The 14,221-nt window shown below is 45.8% G+C and overlaps 1 protein-coding gene across 3 annotated transcripts in view; it reads left to right on the top strand.

Annotated features, from left to right (window-relative positions):
* Positions 1-14,221, top strand: part of Ttc7b (tetratricopeptide repeat domain 7B) — a 209,923-nt gene that overhangs the window by 100,435 nt on the left and 95,267 nt on the right. For all 3 annotated transcript variants that reach the window (XM_028777279.1, XM_028777276.1, XM_028777277.1), the window contains one exon: positions 829-966. In XM_028777279.1, the coding sequence (XP_028633112.1) occupies positions 829-966 (138 nt within the window). The remainder of the gene's footprint in view (positions 1-828; positions 967-14,221) is intronic.

Raw genomic sequence — 14,221 nt, 5'->3', positions numbered from 1 at the left:
GGGCCAAGTGACCCCAGAACCTCAGCACTGTTCTCAGATGGAATCCTTCTCAGACAGGCATGAGGGGAGACTATTCATTAGCAGAGCTGCAGGTGGGAGAAGCAGGCAGAAATCTAGTCAGTGATTTAGAGCTGCCTATTAGGGGAAGAAAGAGAAAATGAGATGGCTATCAAGACTCTATCTGTTTGTATCTGGAGGAATCCATGGAGAAATTAAGTTTTAGAAGCAGTGAAAACATGTTGGTGTGAGGAGCTTTTTGGATAGACGGCCTGGGAAAGCGTGGCTGTTCTGATGGATCTCTGTACTAAGCAGTAGACACATGAAATTGCCCGGTGTTCTCTTGAGTCCTCTGTGGCAAAGTGAAAATTGCTCCCTTCTCATCTTGTAAGTCTGTTCTGGGCTTCCATTTAGAAGACTGAATTAGTCTGTGTGGTCTGCTCCCGTGGAGGTGTCATGCAGGGATCTGAGTGTCAGTGATTGAGGAAGGTTTGATCACCTCTGTGGGATGGGAAGTGCCAGGCTGGGGATGCTCTCCCCTCCTCAGCTAGGGTAGAAGCCAGATCACAGAAAGACATGGGGGTGGGGGGCTCACTTGTGGCTGTGAAGCCCTGCTGAGAAGCTTACATTTGGCCTCCAGTGTTGAGTCAAACCATAGTCTATGTCTGAGGTGCTCTGGGGATTTTGGATGTATTACTTGAGGTGACAGATTTGTTATTTATTTACTCCTGCCCTATGAGGCAGGAAAGCCTAGGTGGCCTCTTTGCCACATGACAGTGGTGGAGTGTAGGCTGGCTTTCCATCTGCTTCTCTTTTCTATGTCACCTCCAGGCCAACCGAGATGCTGTGCTGAGCAGGATTCCCGAGCACAAGAGTGACCGTCTCATCAGTCTGCAAAGCGCATCTGTGGTCTATGATTTACTGACCATTGCTCTTGGAAGAAGAGGCCAGTATGAGATGCTGTCAGAGGTACAGCTGCTGAGTCTGGCTGCTTTCCAAGTTCGGGGAGAGGTGGGGGAGGGGGGAGGCAACATGACTTGAGGAGGAAGCTGGCCCTTTGCTCCTTTCTGCCAGTGGCATATGTCATTGGACTAGTTATTAATCTTTGCTCTCCTGTGTGTCTGGGCTAAGTGGTTAGTCTGTGATGGCAAGCTTCTTTCTCTCAGCGGACTGTACCCTCCAGGCTGTGTGTGGGAGGACAGCAGTTCCCAAAGTAGTCTCTTTCCCAGATAGTTTCTATCATAACCAAAGCTTCTCTGATGCTGCTTTCTTCAGAAAACAGTTTCATTTAAACTATGACTGAAACTCCTGATAAATCCAGGTTGGGTCACAAGTAACTTGAGGTTGGCTGGTAGAAACCATTACATGTCAGAAAGGCACTGTCTTTGCTTAGAGTGCTGTGCCTGCTCAGAAGTAGACTGGTAGATTCCAGAGCTTGGGAAGGGGCCGCGGTGTTCTCACCCCCTCTACTAGGAAGCACTTAGGACAGACATGTGATGTTTTGGTTTCATGTGGGGTTAGTTCATCCGAGCCAGGGTTATGAATTATTAAGCTCCTGACCAGAATACCAAATTTCATGTTGGTGAGGCTAAATAAGTAAAACCAACTTATCTTTCCTTTAGCAAAATAGAGAAAGAGGGACAGAAACAACCTATTTTGTTAAAATAAACTTTTCTGTGTTATTTATCTTTCTTGTTCTAAATTTATACCCATTGCAACAGCCTCTGGGCATGAGGACAGGGAGTGAAATACAGTAACAGATCGGCTGAAATCAGATCAGAGCTTGACTCGCCCTCCAGCCTGGGGGCCTCACCACATTAGGCAGGAACCCTGGGGAACAGATGAGCCTGCCTGCCTTAATTCTGTTTTTAGTCTTTGGTTTGGTGACTATACAGGGCGATGGTTATGCAGCCTTCTGAAAAGCCAAATGCCCCACAATGCAGAGAAATAGTGACGTGTGTCCAGTGCCCACACATGCGTAGCCTGCCCTGCTGGGACCCAGTTCCAGACTAGGCTTGGGCCAGGCTGTCGTCACTCAGCCTTCCAGTCCCCTCTGTGCCCTTACGTTCCTGGTCCTGTATATCCCTTGGAGACTTTTGGACTTGGTATCATCTCTGTGTTGTTCCTTAAATATATCAATCAACTAACAGAATTATAAATTTTATTTTTTCAGTATATATGTATATTATCACCAGTTCAGTACCAAGGGCTGTGTTCTTTGGGAATACAGCTATGAGAGAGGTATGTCCTCTGCACACTACGGCTTCCAGTCTAGAGGTAAACAGCCAGCAATGTGCACATGTGGCTGACCTGGGAAGACCCAACATAGCCCACAGCCTGTGAGAAAGGCCTTAGACACATGGCTTCAGCCTTTCCTACCTTTCCCAGGTAGCTGGGACTTTCTCCACAGATGTGATAGCTGTACTGTGTCAGGTCTTCTAATGAACACAGTATGATGCCATACCAGAATAATGAAGGCTCCATGGTGCTTCAGGGGGACCTACACTCTGACAATGGAGCCAGGACGCCCTCTGCTAAGCAAGAGCCTCCCTTCCATCTCAGATAACACCTTAAAGTGACTGCTGACTCGTTTCTTCATTTAGTGGGGGATTTTCTTGAATCTGTTTGGCTTGTTTTACTGTTCTCCTTTGCCATTCTATTTTTTCAAGATTTTTAGTTAAAACAGGAACAGAACATTTTTTGAGTTGAGGTCAAGTTCACATCTCAAACTTAGAAGTATGAAGTATATAAGTTAGTATTGTTTGGTACATCTTTAACACTGTATGACTGTATAGTCAGCTCTGTAGCACCATAATGAGGCTTCTGGCACAGGCTACCCATAAAGAAGAGGGTTATTGACCCACAGTCTTGGAGGGTCACAGTCATATGATGTAGCCTCTGTGGAGAGAGCTTTGTCACCCACCAGCTAGCAACTGTAAGAGCACCCTTGAGAACAAGTAAGAGGACACATCTCAAATCAGGGAAGGAAAGAGTGGCAAAGGCCCAGATTGCTGCTTTTATTGCGAGCCCCTTTTGATAACTTACAAGGTACATGAGAATTACATCATGGCCCCATACCTTGAGGCCCACACCCACACAGTCACAACCTCTACCCAAGGTGCCATCCTAGACACTAAGCCTTTCACTGCACTGAACCCTTATAGACACCAAAGTCACAGCAGCCTCTATCCCCTTTGATTCCTAAACATCTTCATCCTAAAATGAAAGCCAGGTGTAGAGATGGCTCAGCATGCTTGCAGAGGACCGGTGTTCCCTTCCAAGTGCCTACATCTGGTGGCTCACAGCTGCTTTAAAGGTTGCACATGTCATACGTTATTCCAACATTTCACTGTCTTATGGACGTTTGGAGGCCTTGGAGCGAAGTGCTTGGTTGGCTCTGCCTTCTGTTGGCTAATGTGAGTAGTGTTGCTATGTGAGGCAGACCTGCTCCTAAAATATATGAACCATTTCCTCTCTTCTATCTGGGAACCCTCAGAGCCCCTCGCCCCTTCTTCTTTTTCCTTTCTTCCTACAGTGAACTTCACTTCACTGTTTCTCTTTCTGTCAGAAGCAACAGCTCCGCATGGCCCTTGAAGAATCAAATAATACATACAAATAAAGAAAATAGTAGTCGCTTAAGTCCAGAAACTCTGAACTAGCTAGTCTCTGGTATCTTAAAGACCATCTTTAATCTATCTGTATAAAAAATGGCTTGTGACAATGAGTTGGGGTGTGTGTGTGTGTCTGTCTGTCTGTCTGTCTGTCTGTCTGTGTCTGTTTGTGTCTGTGTGTACATGTACTGGAATCATATCTATATTTTATGGTGGATACGTTCCTATCATGCTGCACATCTGTCTTTTACCCTGAAGCCCAGGCCAGCATGCCCTGTGCACACTGTCAGCAGTCAGAGAGGACTTTGGTTTGAGCTCTGAGCCTGTTACTTCACAGTCGTGTCATCCTCAGCAATCATTAACCTGTATCTCTATTTCTTTTCTCTAAAATAAAGATAATGCTTGTGTATGTCTCAGACAGAGGTAGGGTGTGTGTGTGTGTGTATGTGTGTGTGTGTGTGTTACAGCTATGTGTGCAGTGCATACATGTGAGTATACATGTGCACCCTCGTGCAGACACCAAAACAGGACATCGGGTGATTTCTTCTGTTGTGCCCTAGTTTATTGTCATAAGAAGACTCTCAATGAGCACAGAAATCACTGTTTCAGCTAGACTGGCTGGACATTAAGATCTTGGGATTCTCCTTTCTCTACCGCACAGTGTTAAAGTTACAGGCACACACAGCCATGTCTGGCTTTTTACGTGGTTTCTGGGCAAACCTAGATTCTCTTTGGAAAGCAAGTGCTGCTGCCCACTGAGCCATTTCCTCAGATAGCTGTTAATCTCATGAATGAAGGCCAGCGTGCAGAGTTCATTAAATGACAGCTGAATGCTTAGGTGTTGCAGACTTTCTCACTGCATACAGGAACTGCCAGGGGCAGGGAAGTGACAAAGTCTATGAGATGCAAGAGAAGCTTCTTGCCTGGCTATAAAGCTCACATAGAAACATAATGATGATGAAATTAGGGAAGACAGCAGAGCAAAACTATGTGTTCCTGGCTAGGAATAGGCCAGTTCTAGGTGAGGCCTTTGGCTGTGCTGGTTAGAGGTAATGAGGCTCTGATATCTGAATGGGATCATCAAGGCCTGATGGGAATTAAATACAGTAGGCCTCCTCCTTACTGGCAGTTTTGCCCTGCAGTTTCATTTTCTGTGGTCAATCTTGATCTAAAAATATTAAATGGAAAAATTTTAAAATAAACAATTCAGAGGGTTTGGTTGCTTGCCATTCTGAGTAGCTTTATGAAATCTTGCTCCATCCTCCTCTGAAAGGAGAAGGCAGAGAGGGCCACAGGTGCCTCATCCCTCTGCCTGCTTGTCAGTTAGTTAGTAGCCATCCCACTTATCAGATTGACTGTCAGGGATGACAGTGTTATGTTCAGTACTAACTGCCACACTTGATGGCAACGCTGTAGGGCATATAGAAGGAAACAGCTAAGTAGGGTTTGGTGTTGGGCCTCTCAATGGATCTAGTCACATGTCCTGACTGATCTCTGATCTGGCCATGCGTGCCTCAGAAACACTGTGGCATCTTTCTGTGTGTGTGCAAGGCCTTTTGTGCCCATAGAATACTGCTGCAACAGGCTATTGGATAGAAAGAGGCTTTGTCCTTGACCTTCCCTCCTTCTCTTGTCCCCAACTAGCCTCATGTCCACAGAGCAGGTTTCCTTCCCTCTGGCCAATCTCAGCCCACAGGCAGCAGGAAAAGAAAAGCAAGTGTCCCTGCTGTGTGTGCCAGCATATTCCTCTCCTGTCACGGGCACCCTCAGGCAGCAGGTGTGTTATGAAGGCATGGTAGAGACCCAGCCTTTGAAAATTCAATAGCAGGGCAGGGGACATTGTTCTCTCTGTGTCCCATTCTCTCCCAATGCTTATTCAAGATGGAGGGCCACTCTGAGCTCAGCATTAGCTTGCCTTGGCATGTGCCCACATCAACATTTCTTTTCTCCAGTGCCCTGTATACCCTACTTGTGGGCATGAAGCATGGAGCCTCAGAAAGAAACCTGAGGTTTCTCGTGCATGGCCTTTCTCTGACAAATGATATGAGCGCAGTGTTTCCCATCACTCCAGGGCTATGAGTTTTCGTGTTATTTTTTTTTCTTTTCTTTTCTTTTTTTTTTTTTTTTAGGACTAATTGTGAGCCCTGCTGAAAAGTTTGTGTAGGAAGGAACACTTTTTTTCTTCCCCTTCAATTTAAACAGCAGCCCTCGTTGGCATGACAACCCCTCTATTAAAAGTAAGGCCAGGAGCCCTGCTTCCTCTGTTTTTCAGAATGAACCCAAGCTGCTAAGGAGGTTTGTTTCTCAAGTCTGACTATTAACAATTCCATTTGCAAAGAATATTATAGGGTCTTTTTGGAAATGCTGTGTGCTCCCCCTACATACACATGGCAGCTTTAACAACAGAAGGGATATTTTTATCTTTCCATTGAAGTCATATTCATTTGTTTATGGTAAGTCTGTAGAGCTGTGGGTAGTGTGGCTAGTGATTGTACCAAAGGGGCATTTGTACCTCCCAGTCTAAGCACGTCCATATCAGGAGGCACTGTGAAAATGCTGCTTACCTCTAGCCCTGCTTAGAGGGTCATCATCAGCTAGGATGCCTCACCTCACTGAGCCTCTCACCTTGCCCTAGGTACCCCAGTGGCAGTGATGTGTGAGGGTGTCAGAGCAGAGGCTGCGGAGACATCCCGGGCTCCACAGCCAGTGTTCCCTCACCCTTCTTGGGTTTTGGAGAGAAACTCTGCTGAAAGAACAATGAATGTGTCTTCCCCAGACTGTTACCAAGGCTGTAAGCCTCATTTATTTAGGAAGCTGTAGGAGAGCTGGATCTTGCTCGAGGCAGAGCTGCTAGATGGATCTCAGTTCTGGTCGAGCATTTTGAACCAGCCTGGTAGAATCACTAATGCTAGTTCTGCATGATGGCCTACCCCAAAGACTCTCAGTCCCTGGTGCAGTCGCTGGGTTCTCTGTCTCCACATTATGGAAGCCTTCTTTGTGAAGCACACCTTTCCTCTCTTCAGTGAGAATACTTATACCCCTGGGATGAGCAGAACCAGTTGAAACCCTTATGTGGTACAACCAGGGAAACACTTTTCCAGGTGTTCACTGCCTTGTGTCTTATTTACATTTTTTTCTTTAAAAAAAATTAGTATGCTACCTTGATCTTTGAAAAATACAGTTCATAAATATTTAATGACATTCACACTGTTGTACAACTGTTATCATTATTCCAAACATTCCCCTACCTCAAATAGAACTGTACATAGTTAGCAGTAGTTCCCTATCCCCACTCCTATACACACACGCACACACACACACACACACACACGCACACGCACATGCGCACGCACACGCACCCCTCCCCGGCAACGCTAATCTTTCTTCCTGTGAATTTGTCTATTTCAGGTACCTGGTATAAAACAAGGCGTGTGGCACATGCCTGACTGCCTGACTGAGCTAATGTTTCTAAGATTCAGCCTTGTTGTGACAGTAGGTCTGACAGCATGTTATCAGGACTCCATCCCTTTCTGTCGAATACTGTTCCACTGTACATATCTGTCACATTGTGTTTATCCACTCATTTCTGGATGGATGGATGCGTCGTCTTCACCCTTGGCTGTGGTGAATATGCCATGAGCACTACTACCACAGCCCAACCTTTGGCATAAAACAGATGATGTAATCCATACCCTTTATGCTTGGCTTGTTCACTTAGCTAGTCTTTGTAAGTCAGCCTTGTTGTAACAGTGTCTCCAACAGTGTAAGAAGAGAACTCCAGCATTCCTGAGTTCCTCTTCTTAGTTCTCTAGAGGTGAAGCTGGTAAGTCACATGGAAATTCTTGTTGAACGTTTTGAGGAACTGCTAATTGTTTCCCACAGTGGCCTTCCCATTTCACACTCTCTCCAGTTCTCCTTTGCTCCCCAGTGTCTATTACTCTGTCACAGCCCCCCTGCAGGTCCTGAGTGGTATTTCACTGTGGATCTGACTTGCACTTTCCTAATCCACAGAGCATCTTCCCACATCCTTGGTTAATTTGTATTTGTATGTTTTCTCTGAAAAGATGATTATTCAAGATCTGTGCCCTTTTTTAAATTGTTAATTTTGAATTGTTTTAGTTTTTATTTAAATACATAAGAAACTCTTATCAGATATATAGTTCACAGATCTTTCTCTATTCTATAGGTTTTCTCTTTACTTTCTTAATTATTCCATGTAATTAATGTAATGTAAAGAAGTTTTGATTCGCCGGGCGGTGGTGGCGCACGCCTTTAATCCCAGCACTTGGGAGGCAGAGGCAGGTGGATTTCTGAGTTCGAGGCCAGCCTGGTCTACAGAGTGAGTTCCAGGACAGCCAGGACTACACAGAGAAACCCTGTCTCGAAAAACCAAAAAAAAAAAAAAAAAGAAGAAGAAGAAGTTTTGATTCTAACTAAAACCAGTATATTTTCTTCTGTTGCTTATTCCCTTGGTGTCTTTCTGAGGAGCCACTGATTCAATGACAGATTCAAAAGCATGGCAGTATACCCCCAAGTCTTCTCCTGATTGGGTTTTGGGTTTGTCTCCTGTGCTTGGAGCCTCTCCGGATGAGCTCTGTATATACGTGATATATGTCTTAGTTTATCTTTCTGTTTCTGAGATCAAATACACTAACAAAAGCAGCTAACAGGAGATGGGGTTTTCAGGTCAAATTTTCCTGTATAGTCCATCATAGTGGCGACGTCACAGAAGCAGGAGCTTCAGGGCAATGAAGTAATGCAGAGGCCAGGGAGATGGCTCAGCAGTTAAAACGCTTGCCAAGTAAACTTAAGGATCAGAGTTCAGATCCCCAGAAATCTACATAAATGCCAGGTGGGTGTGGCAGCCCATCTGTAATTTCAGCCTTGGAAGGTGAAGATGAGATTCCCAGAGTAAGCTGGCTTGCAAGACTAGCTATACTGGTGAACCCTAGTATTGATGATTCCCGGCCTCAGGCCTCTAGATGTGTATACACCCACATATATTCACCTATGCATATATTAACCATACATACATACATACATACATACATACATACATACACACACACACACACACACACACACAGTGGAAAATTTGAAAAACAAAAACAAATTAATGTTGCCTGATGTCTGGCATCTGGAGTTTGTAATATGTTCACCTGGTTCCCAGAGGCCAGAGCAGCCCCTCTCGTCCCACTTAGCCAGCAGCAGCACACACAGCTTCTTGCATGGGCTTAGCCAAGCTTTAGTCTACACCTGTCTCTTTCCATGGCAGATGGCCCATGGCCCTGACATCTCCAGTATTCTCAGCTCTTCAGTGCAGTTCACACAGAGGCCTCTCAGGGCCTTTACACAGGGATAACAGCCCCACCACTCAGCAGCTCTTCCATGACCCCCTCAATGTTCCATATTTTGTACCTTCAAAACCAGTGTCATGTGATTGCCATTTCCCAGTTCTGCTGCAGGTTCAAGATGTTGCCTCTGATGTGAGGTTTTGCCCTCAGAATACTTTTCCTCATGTCCCAGTGCAGTGAAGGAGTGTTCTCTGTGATGGTGCTAATCTCTTTAGCAGTTATGTCACTGGTCTGAATATCATACTGCCTGTTTCTCTGCCCAGAAAGTCAGTCCATTGGCATTAAGCTCAACACTCAGGTTCTCAGGACATTGTCAGATTGAAATTAGATATTTAGCCAAAGTGCTATACAAATGGCCCCTAGCCCAGTTCCCAGCAGAGTGCCTGTTATCCTCTGAAATCTCATAATCTAGGCTCCCCTCCACTCTCTGAATTTCTCTCAATATTCTTGTCTTTCCAAGCTCTTACCAGAATGGCCCAATAAGCTTTGCTTCCATCCTGTAATTGCTCTGCACCCTAATGTATCAAAAGTTGTCACTTTCTAGCCACAAAACAATTCAGAGGTCTAAAGGCCAGATACATGGTCAGGTTTTTCACAGCAAAGTACTTTCAATACCAATTCCTTTGTAGGTAGGTACGTAGGTAGGTTGGTTGGTTGGTTGGTTGGTTGGTTGGTTGGTTGGTTGGTTGGTTGGTTTTTTGGCTGCTGTGATAAAATACCTGGCAAAAGCAATTCAAGGGAGAAGAGATTTATATGGCTTATAATTATAGGTTCTAGTCCATCAAACAGGGAAATCTCAGCAGCAGGAGCCTGGGAGAACTCGCCCCGTCATATCCACAGTGACGATCACAGAGCAATGCAGTAAATGCATGCTAGTACTCATTTCCCGTTCTCTAATACAGTCCATGACACAGGAGGGTCTTCCCTTTTCAGTAGGCACCATCAAGGTAACCCCTCACAGACAGGCTCAGAGGCCCTCTTTCAGGTGATTCTGGGTTATGTCAAGTTGACCATCAATTGACAGACATCACAAAGGCTATGTGTGGAAATCACATAATCCAGCACTAACTGTTGAAGAGATTATTCTTTTCCTTGTTGAATAGACTCACCACTCTTGCAAAAGCCATGCTGGCCATTCCTGTGGTCTTTAGTTTATTCCACAGGTCTATAGGTAATAAGCATCAAGTCAGCCTGGGTACCTGAGCTGTGGTTTAATCAGCCCGGCTTCAGTCCTGTCAGATGCTGCCGTCTCTAGAGTCTTCGGAGTTTGCTGCACTCCTTACGGTCCTTCGTTCCTTTCTGCAGCTCTCCTAAAAAGATAGCAGATAGAGTAGACCCTGCCTCTCTCTGTCCTTGTTCCTCACTTAAGCTTCTGCTGCACATTTACTTTGTTACAGTGTGCCACCATCCTTGTGCCACCTCCTCACCACGGTCTCCGGGTTAGAACCTGGTGTCCTAAGCCAGCTCAGAGAGGCTAATCACAAAGATCAAACGGGAAAGGCAGCTAGGAGGAGGAGACAGAGGAAAGGAACTGAGTTTAGTGCTTTCTGTAAGGCCAGCAGAGAGCAAGCGCATTGGCAACATAGCAGAGGGTATCGGATTCGAGTCAGAACCAGGGCTCCTATACTGTGCACACTTAGTCAAGCTGACTCAGGATTGAAAAGGTTGACTGCCAGAGAATGATACCCAGGACCATTGAAAATAACTCACTTTCAGCCGGGTATGGTGGTGCATGCCTTTAGTCCCAGCGCTCAGGAACCAGAGATAAGCAGATCTCTAAATTTGAGGCAAGCCTGGTCTACAGAGCTAGTTCCAGGACAGCCAGGGCTATACAGAGAAATCTTGTCTCCATCAAACACCCTTCACCCCATCTCATCCCTCCCCCCCCAAAAAAAAAGCAAAAAAAAAAAAAACCCATTTTCTATTTTCACTGTGGCCAGAAGAAATAATATCTTTTAATTTAAGCATTTTTCTGAAGCAATAAGACTTGGAGGTCCTCACTGGAGTAGCCTCACTGTTTGAAAGCAAAGGAGAACTAGGGAGGGGTGGGGCAGGGATACAGAGGGTCCTGTATTTTAGTTCTAAAATAAAGAGGAGGAAACGTGAGCAAGCTTTGACGTTGTGTGCGTTTTCCCACAGATGGGGAGGGAGGCTTTGTTTGTTGTTTGAGTCCTGACAGCATGACTGTTAGAAGCTCTTTCCTGGACCCATTCTTCTCCGAAGCAGATTGCTCAAACCCCATTTTAATTTGTACTTTTGGTTTAATTAAATTAGAGATAATAGCATCATGAGACCTGGATTCTGATTTCAGCTCGACACTATGTGACCCTAGGCAGATCTTCTTGGCTCTCTGAGTCTTCATCCCCATATTTGTAAAGTAAGAACAGAGTCAGGTTGGCTTGATCTCCACACACTCTACGATTAGGGTATTCTGTGTGTACAAGAAAGTGGTTGCAAATGGCTAGATAGCTTAAGTAAGTTTTCATTGCTAAAAGAAGCAACATGTTAGTCATCTACCTTGTTAATTTTTAATGTGTTATTATACAAGTATAAAGAATTACATCAATCACATTTAATAACATACTCAATAAATAGTACAAGAAAGACAGTCTTCCTAGGTGAAGGCCCTGAGGGTCTGTGCAGTGAAAACTGTCCAGAAGGAAAAGGAAACAGCTCAGGCTGGTACTGTTTTCTTAGTGGGATGGCTTCAGCTTTGGGCATCAAGTCAAGAGGACAAGGTACCTGATTATTTATTTCTGCCCTTTCTCCCCATGGGTTTTGGATGCTGAGTCTTGTTCTTGAATTCCCAGAATAGGCCCTGGCTTCTCCCTGCCTGTGGTATTGTGCAGCTGTCACTGCCACACACCCAGCTGATGTGATTGAGCTTTACGTACAAGGAAGGTAATTGCTAAATCCCTTTCTCATGCCAGAAAGAGCAGCCCATTCCCGGAACCCTTCAAATATGGCTTCCCATGAGAAGCCAAAGTAAGAGAAATGCAAAGCCCTTATTCCAGCAGGAAATAAGTTTGCAAGTGACAAACTGACTACTACCAATATGACGAAGCCGTTTAGCCTCCAAGGGGTGTACTGCTACATATCCATGGCACCTGGCAAGTGTCACCTGGGCCCTAAGGATGTCAGAGTACCTATACTTCCTGGAAAGCCAGCATACTGCTGCTAAGTTCATCTTCTCTTCTAGTGATGGAGATGATTCAGAGGTGTCCATAACGCAGTATCTCTGAGCCACATCCTCTGACCCCCAGACTCATCACCTTCCTGTGACACTACAAGTAAGAAGGGGCCAGATTTCTACTCAGGCTCCTGTCACTCTCTCAGTCCCAGGAACTCTCTCCTACCTTAGATCAGAAGCCACAGATCACTGCCACATTGTGTCGCAAGAGCAGCCGCAGCAGCTGTCATGGTTGCAGGGTTGCAGTGCTTGCTCTGCCAGACACCCTTGGGTGCACGTCCATGCAGCTTCTGCCCCACTGGTAGCGCTGTGGCTGGAGAGGGGAGTTGATTAGCCTGAGCCATCTGTCCTCAGAGCTAGCATCTTCTCTCCTGCCATGCTGGGTCTGTGCTCCAGCAGCTTCTCAGCAATGTCCCTTCCTCCCCGTCCTGTGCACTTGCACCTGCTGCCTTCTGAGAAGCCTCTCGTCGTCAGGACTTCTCTTTCACTAGAAACGATGCTAACACGGAGTGATCTTTATTGTATTTCATTAGCATACGTCCTCACCAACCTCCTTACAAACGTTAAAACTGACCATCTGTACTGTGTCACACAGATGTGTTTGCAGTTTCTTAAAAGGGTTCATCAAACAAGTGGGGTGAGCATCCCCCTCCCCAGGTAAGAAGAGTATCAAGTCTCCAGTCACAACACACGTCTCTTCTTGTAATGGAGCTTTGGGCAACCTGAGTTCTTAGAGGTGTATTTCTGGATGTTTCTGAAAACATAAGGAAGGACTTACTAGATATTCCAACACTGGGCATGGATGACATTAGGAATTTAGAGCATCTAGCACTGTTTGGGCATGTTCAGAGCTGGAACTGTATAGCAAAGATGTCAAGAGCCCACAGGAAGATAAGACTATCAGCTGTGACACAGAACACACACGCCTGTGATCTAGAGGGAGCTTAGTTTATCATTGTTGGTTTGCATATTCATTCATTCTCTCTCTCTCTCTCTCTCTCTCTCTCTCTCTCTCTCTCTCTCTCTCTCTCTCTCTCGCTGCTGCTTTTTTTTTTTGGGGGGGGGGGGGCTGGTACCCAAGGAGACCAAAAGAGGTCATCAGAGCCCATGGGACTAGAGTTAGAGATGGTCGTGAGCTGCCATGCAGGTTGTTGGGGATCAAACCTGGAAGAGCAGCCTTAGCCTCCTAACTTCCAAGCCGCCTTTCCAGCTGCTCTCACTGCTTTCTGAGACAGTCTCATTATGGACTTACTGTATACTGGCCTCCCACCCCAGCCTCCGAGTACTGAGATTACAGGCATGTACCAGCACACTTGCCTGAAGCTCTCAGCAAGTGTGTGTGTGTGTGTGTGTGTGTGTTTAGAGCCTAGCCTTTCTGACTCTCTTTATGGTTCCACAATGGCTTATCATGGGATAGGGGTTGCTATAATCTCAAGAGAGATTCGAGCTAGAAGAATGTGAAAGACATTGTAAAGAGAATGTATGGCTTGCCTCGATCTTTGTCAAGCTGAGTGCTTTTTAAAGAGAGGCTGGAAATGGTCCATTTGGCTGGCTGTCATGGAATCAGTGAAGTTTCTTGAAAATTCTGCAAACTGTAAAGGTCTCGGTCTTTAATAGCTTCAGGGATTCGTCCCAAAGAGGCTTGGGGAGCAGACACCTCATTAGCCGAAAGAGTACTGCTGGAGCCTGAAATCCACAGGGATCACGAGCCCCACACCCTGCTTAGTACACAATGCTGGACACAGCAAGGGTGACGTGCTGAGTGAAGCGTGAGGGACATGACTGTCACTGGCATCTCAGGCCATCCACTGCTGCCATGATCATGAGCTCAGACTCTGGAACCAGGCTGCTGGATTCACAGCTGGCTCTATCATCAGCTCACTGAGATGCCATGTGTCACTTAAATCTGTGTGCTTCTGCCTCCTGTCCCTTCAAGGAGCATGGTAATTGCACCTTCCTGTGCTGTGTAGGGTTGTAAGTATGATCAAAGGAGGCACTGCTCAAAATAGTGCCCAGCTGCACAGCAAGTGCTACCAAGAGCTCGCTACACAAGTAAGCAAGTCCACACA

This window comes from Grammomys surdaster, unplaced genomic scaffold, assembly GCF_004785775.1.
Source record: "Grammomys surdaster isolate TR1022 unplaced genomic scaffold, NIH_TR_1.0 279, whole genome shotgun sequence".
Taxonomy (NCBI): Eukaryota; Metazoa; Chordata; class Mammalia; order Rodentia; family Muridae; genus Grammomys; species Grammomys surdaster.
Note: the sequence above shows the minus strand (reverse complement) of the source record. Positions and strands in the feature narration are given on the sequence as shown.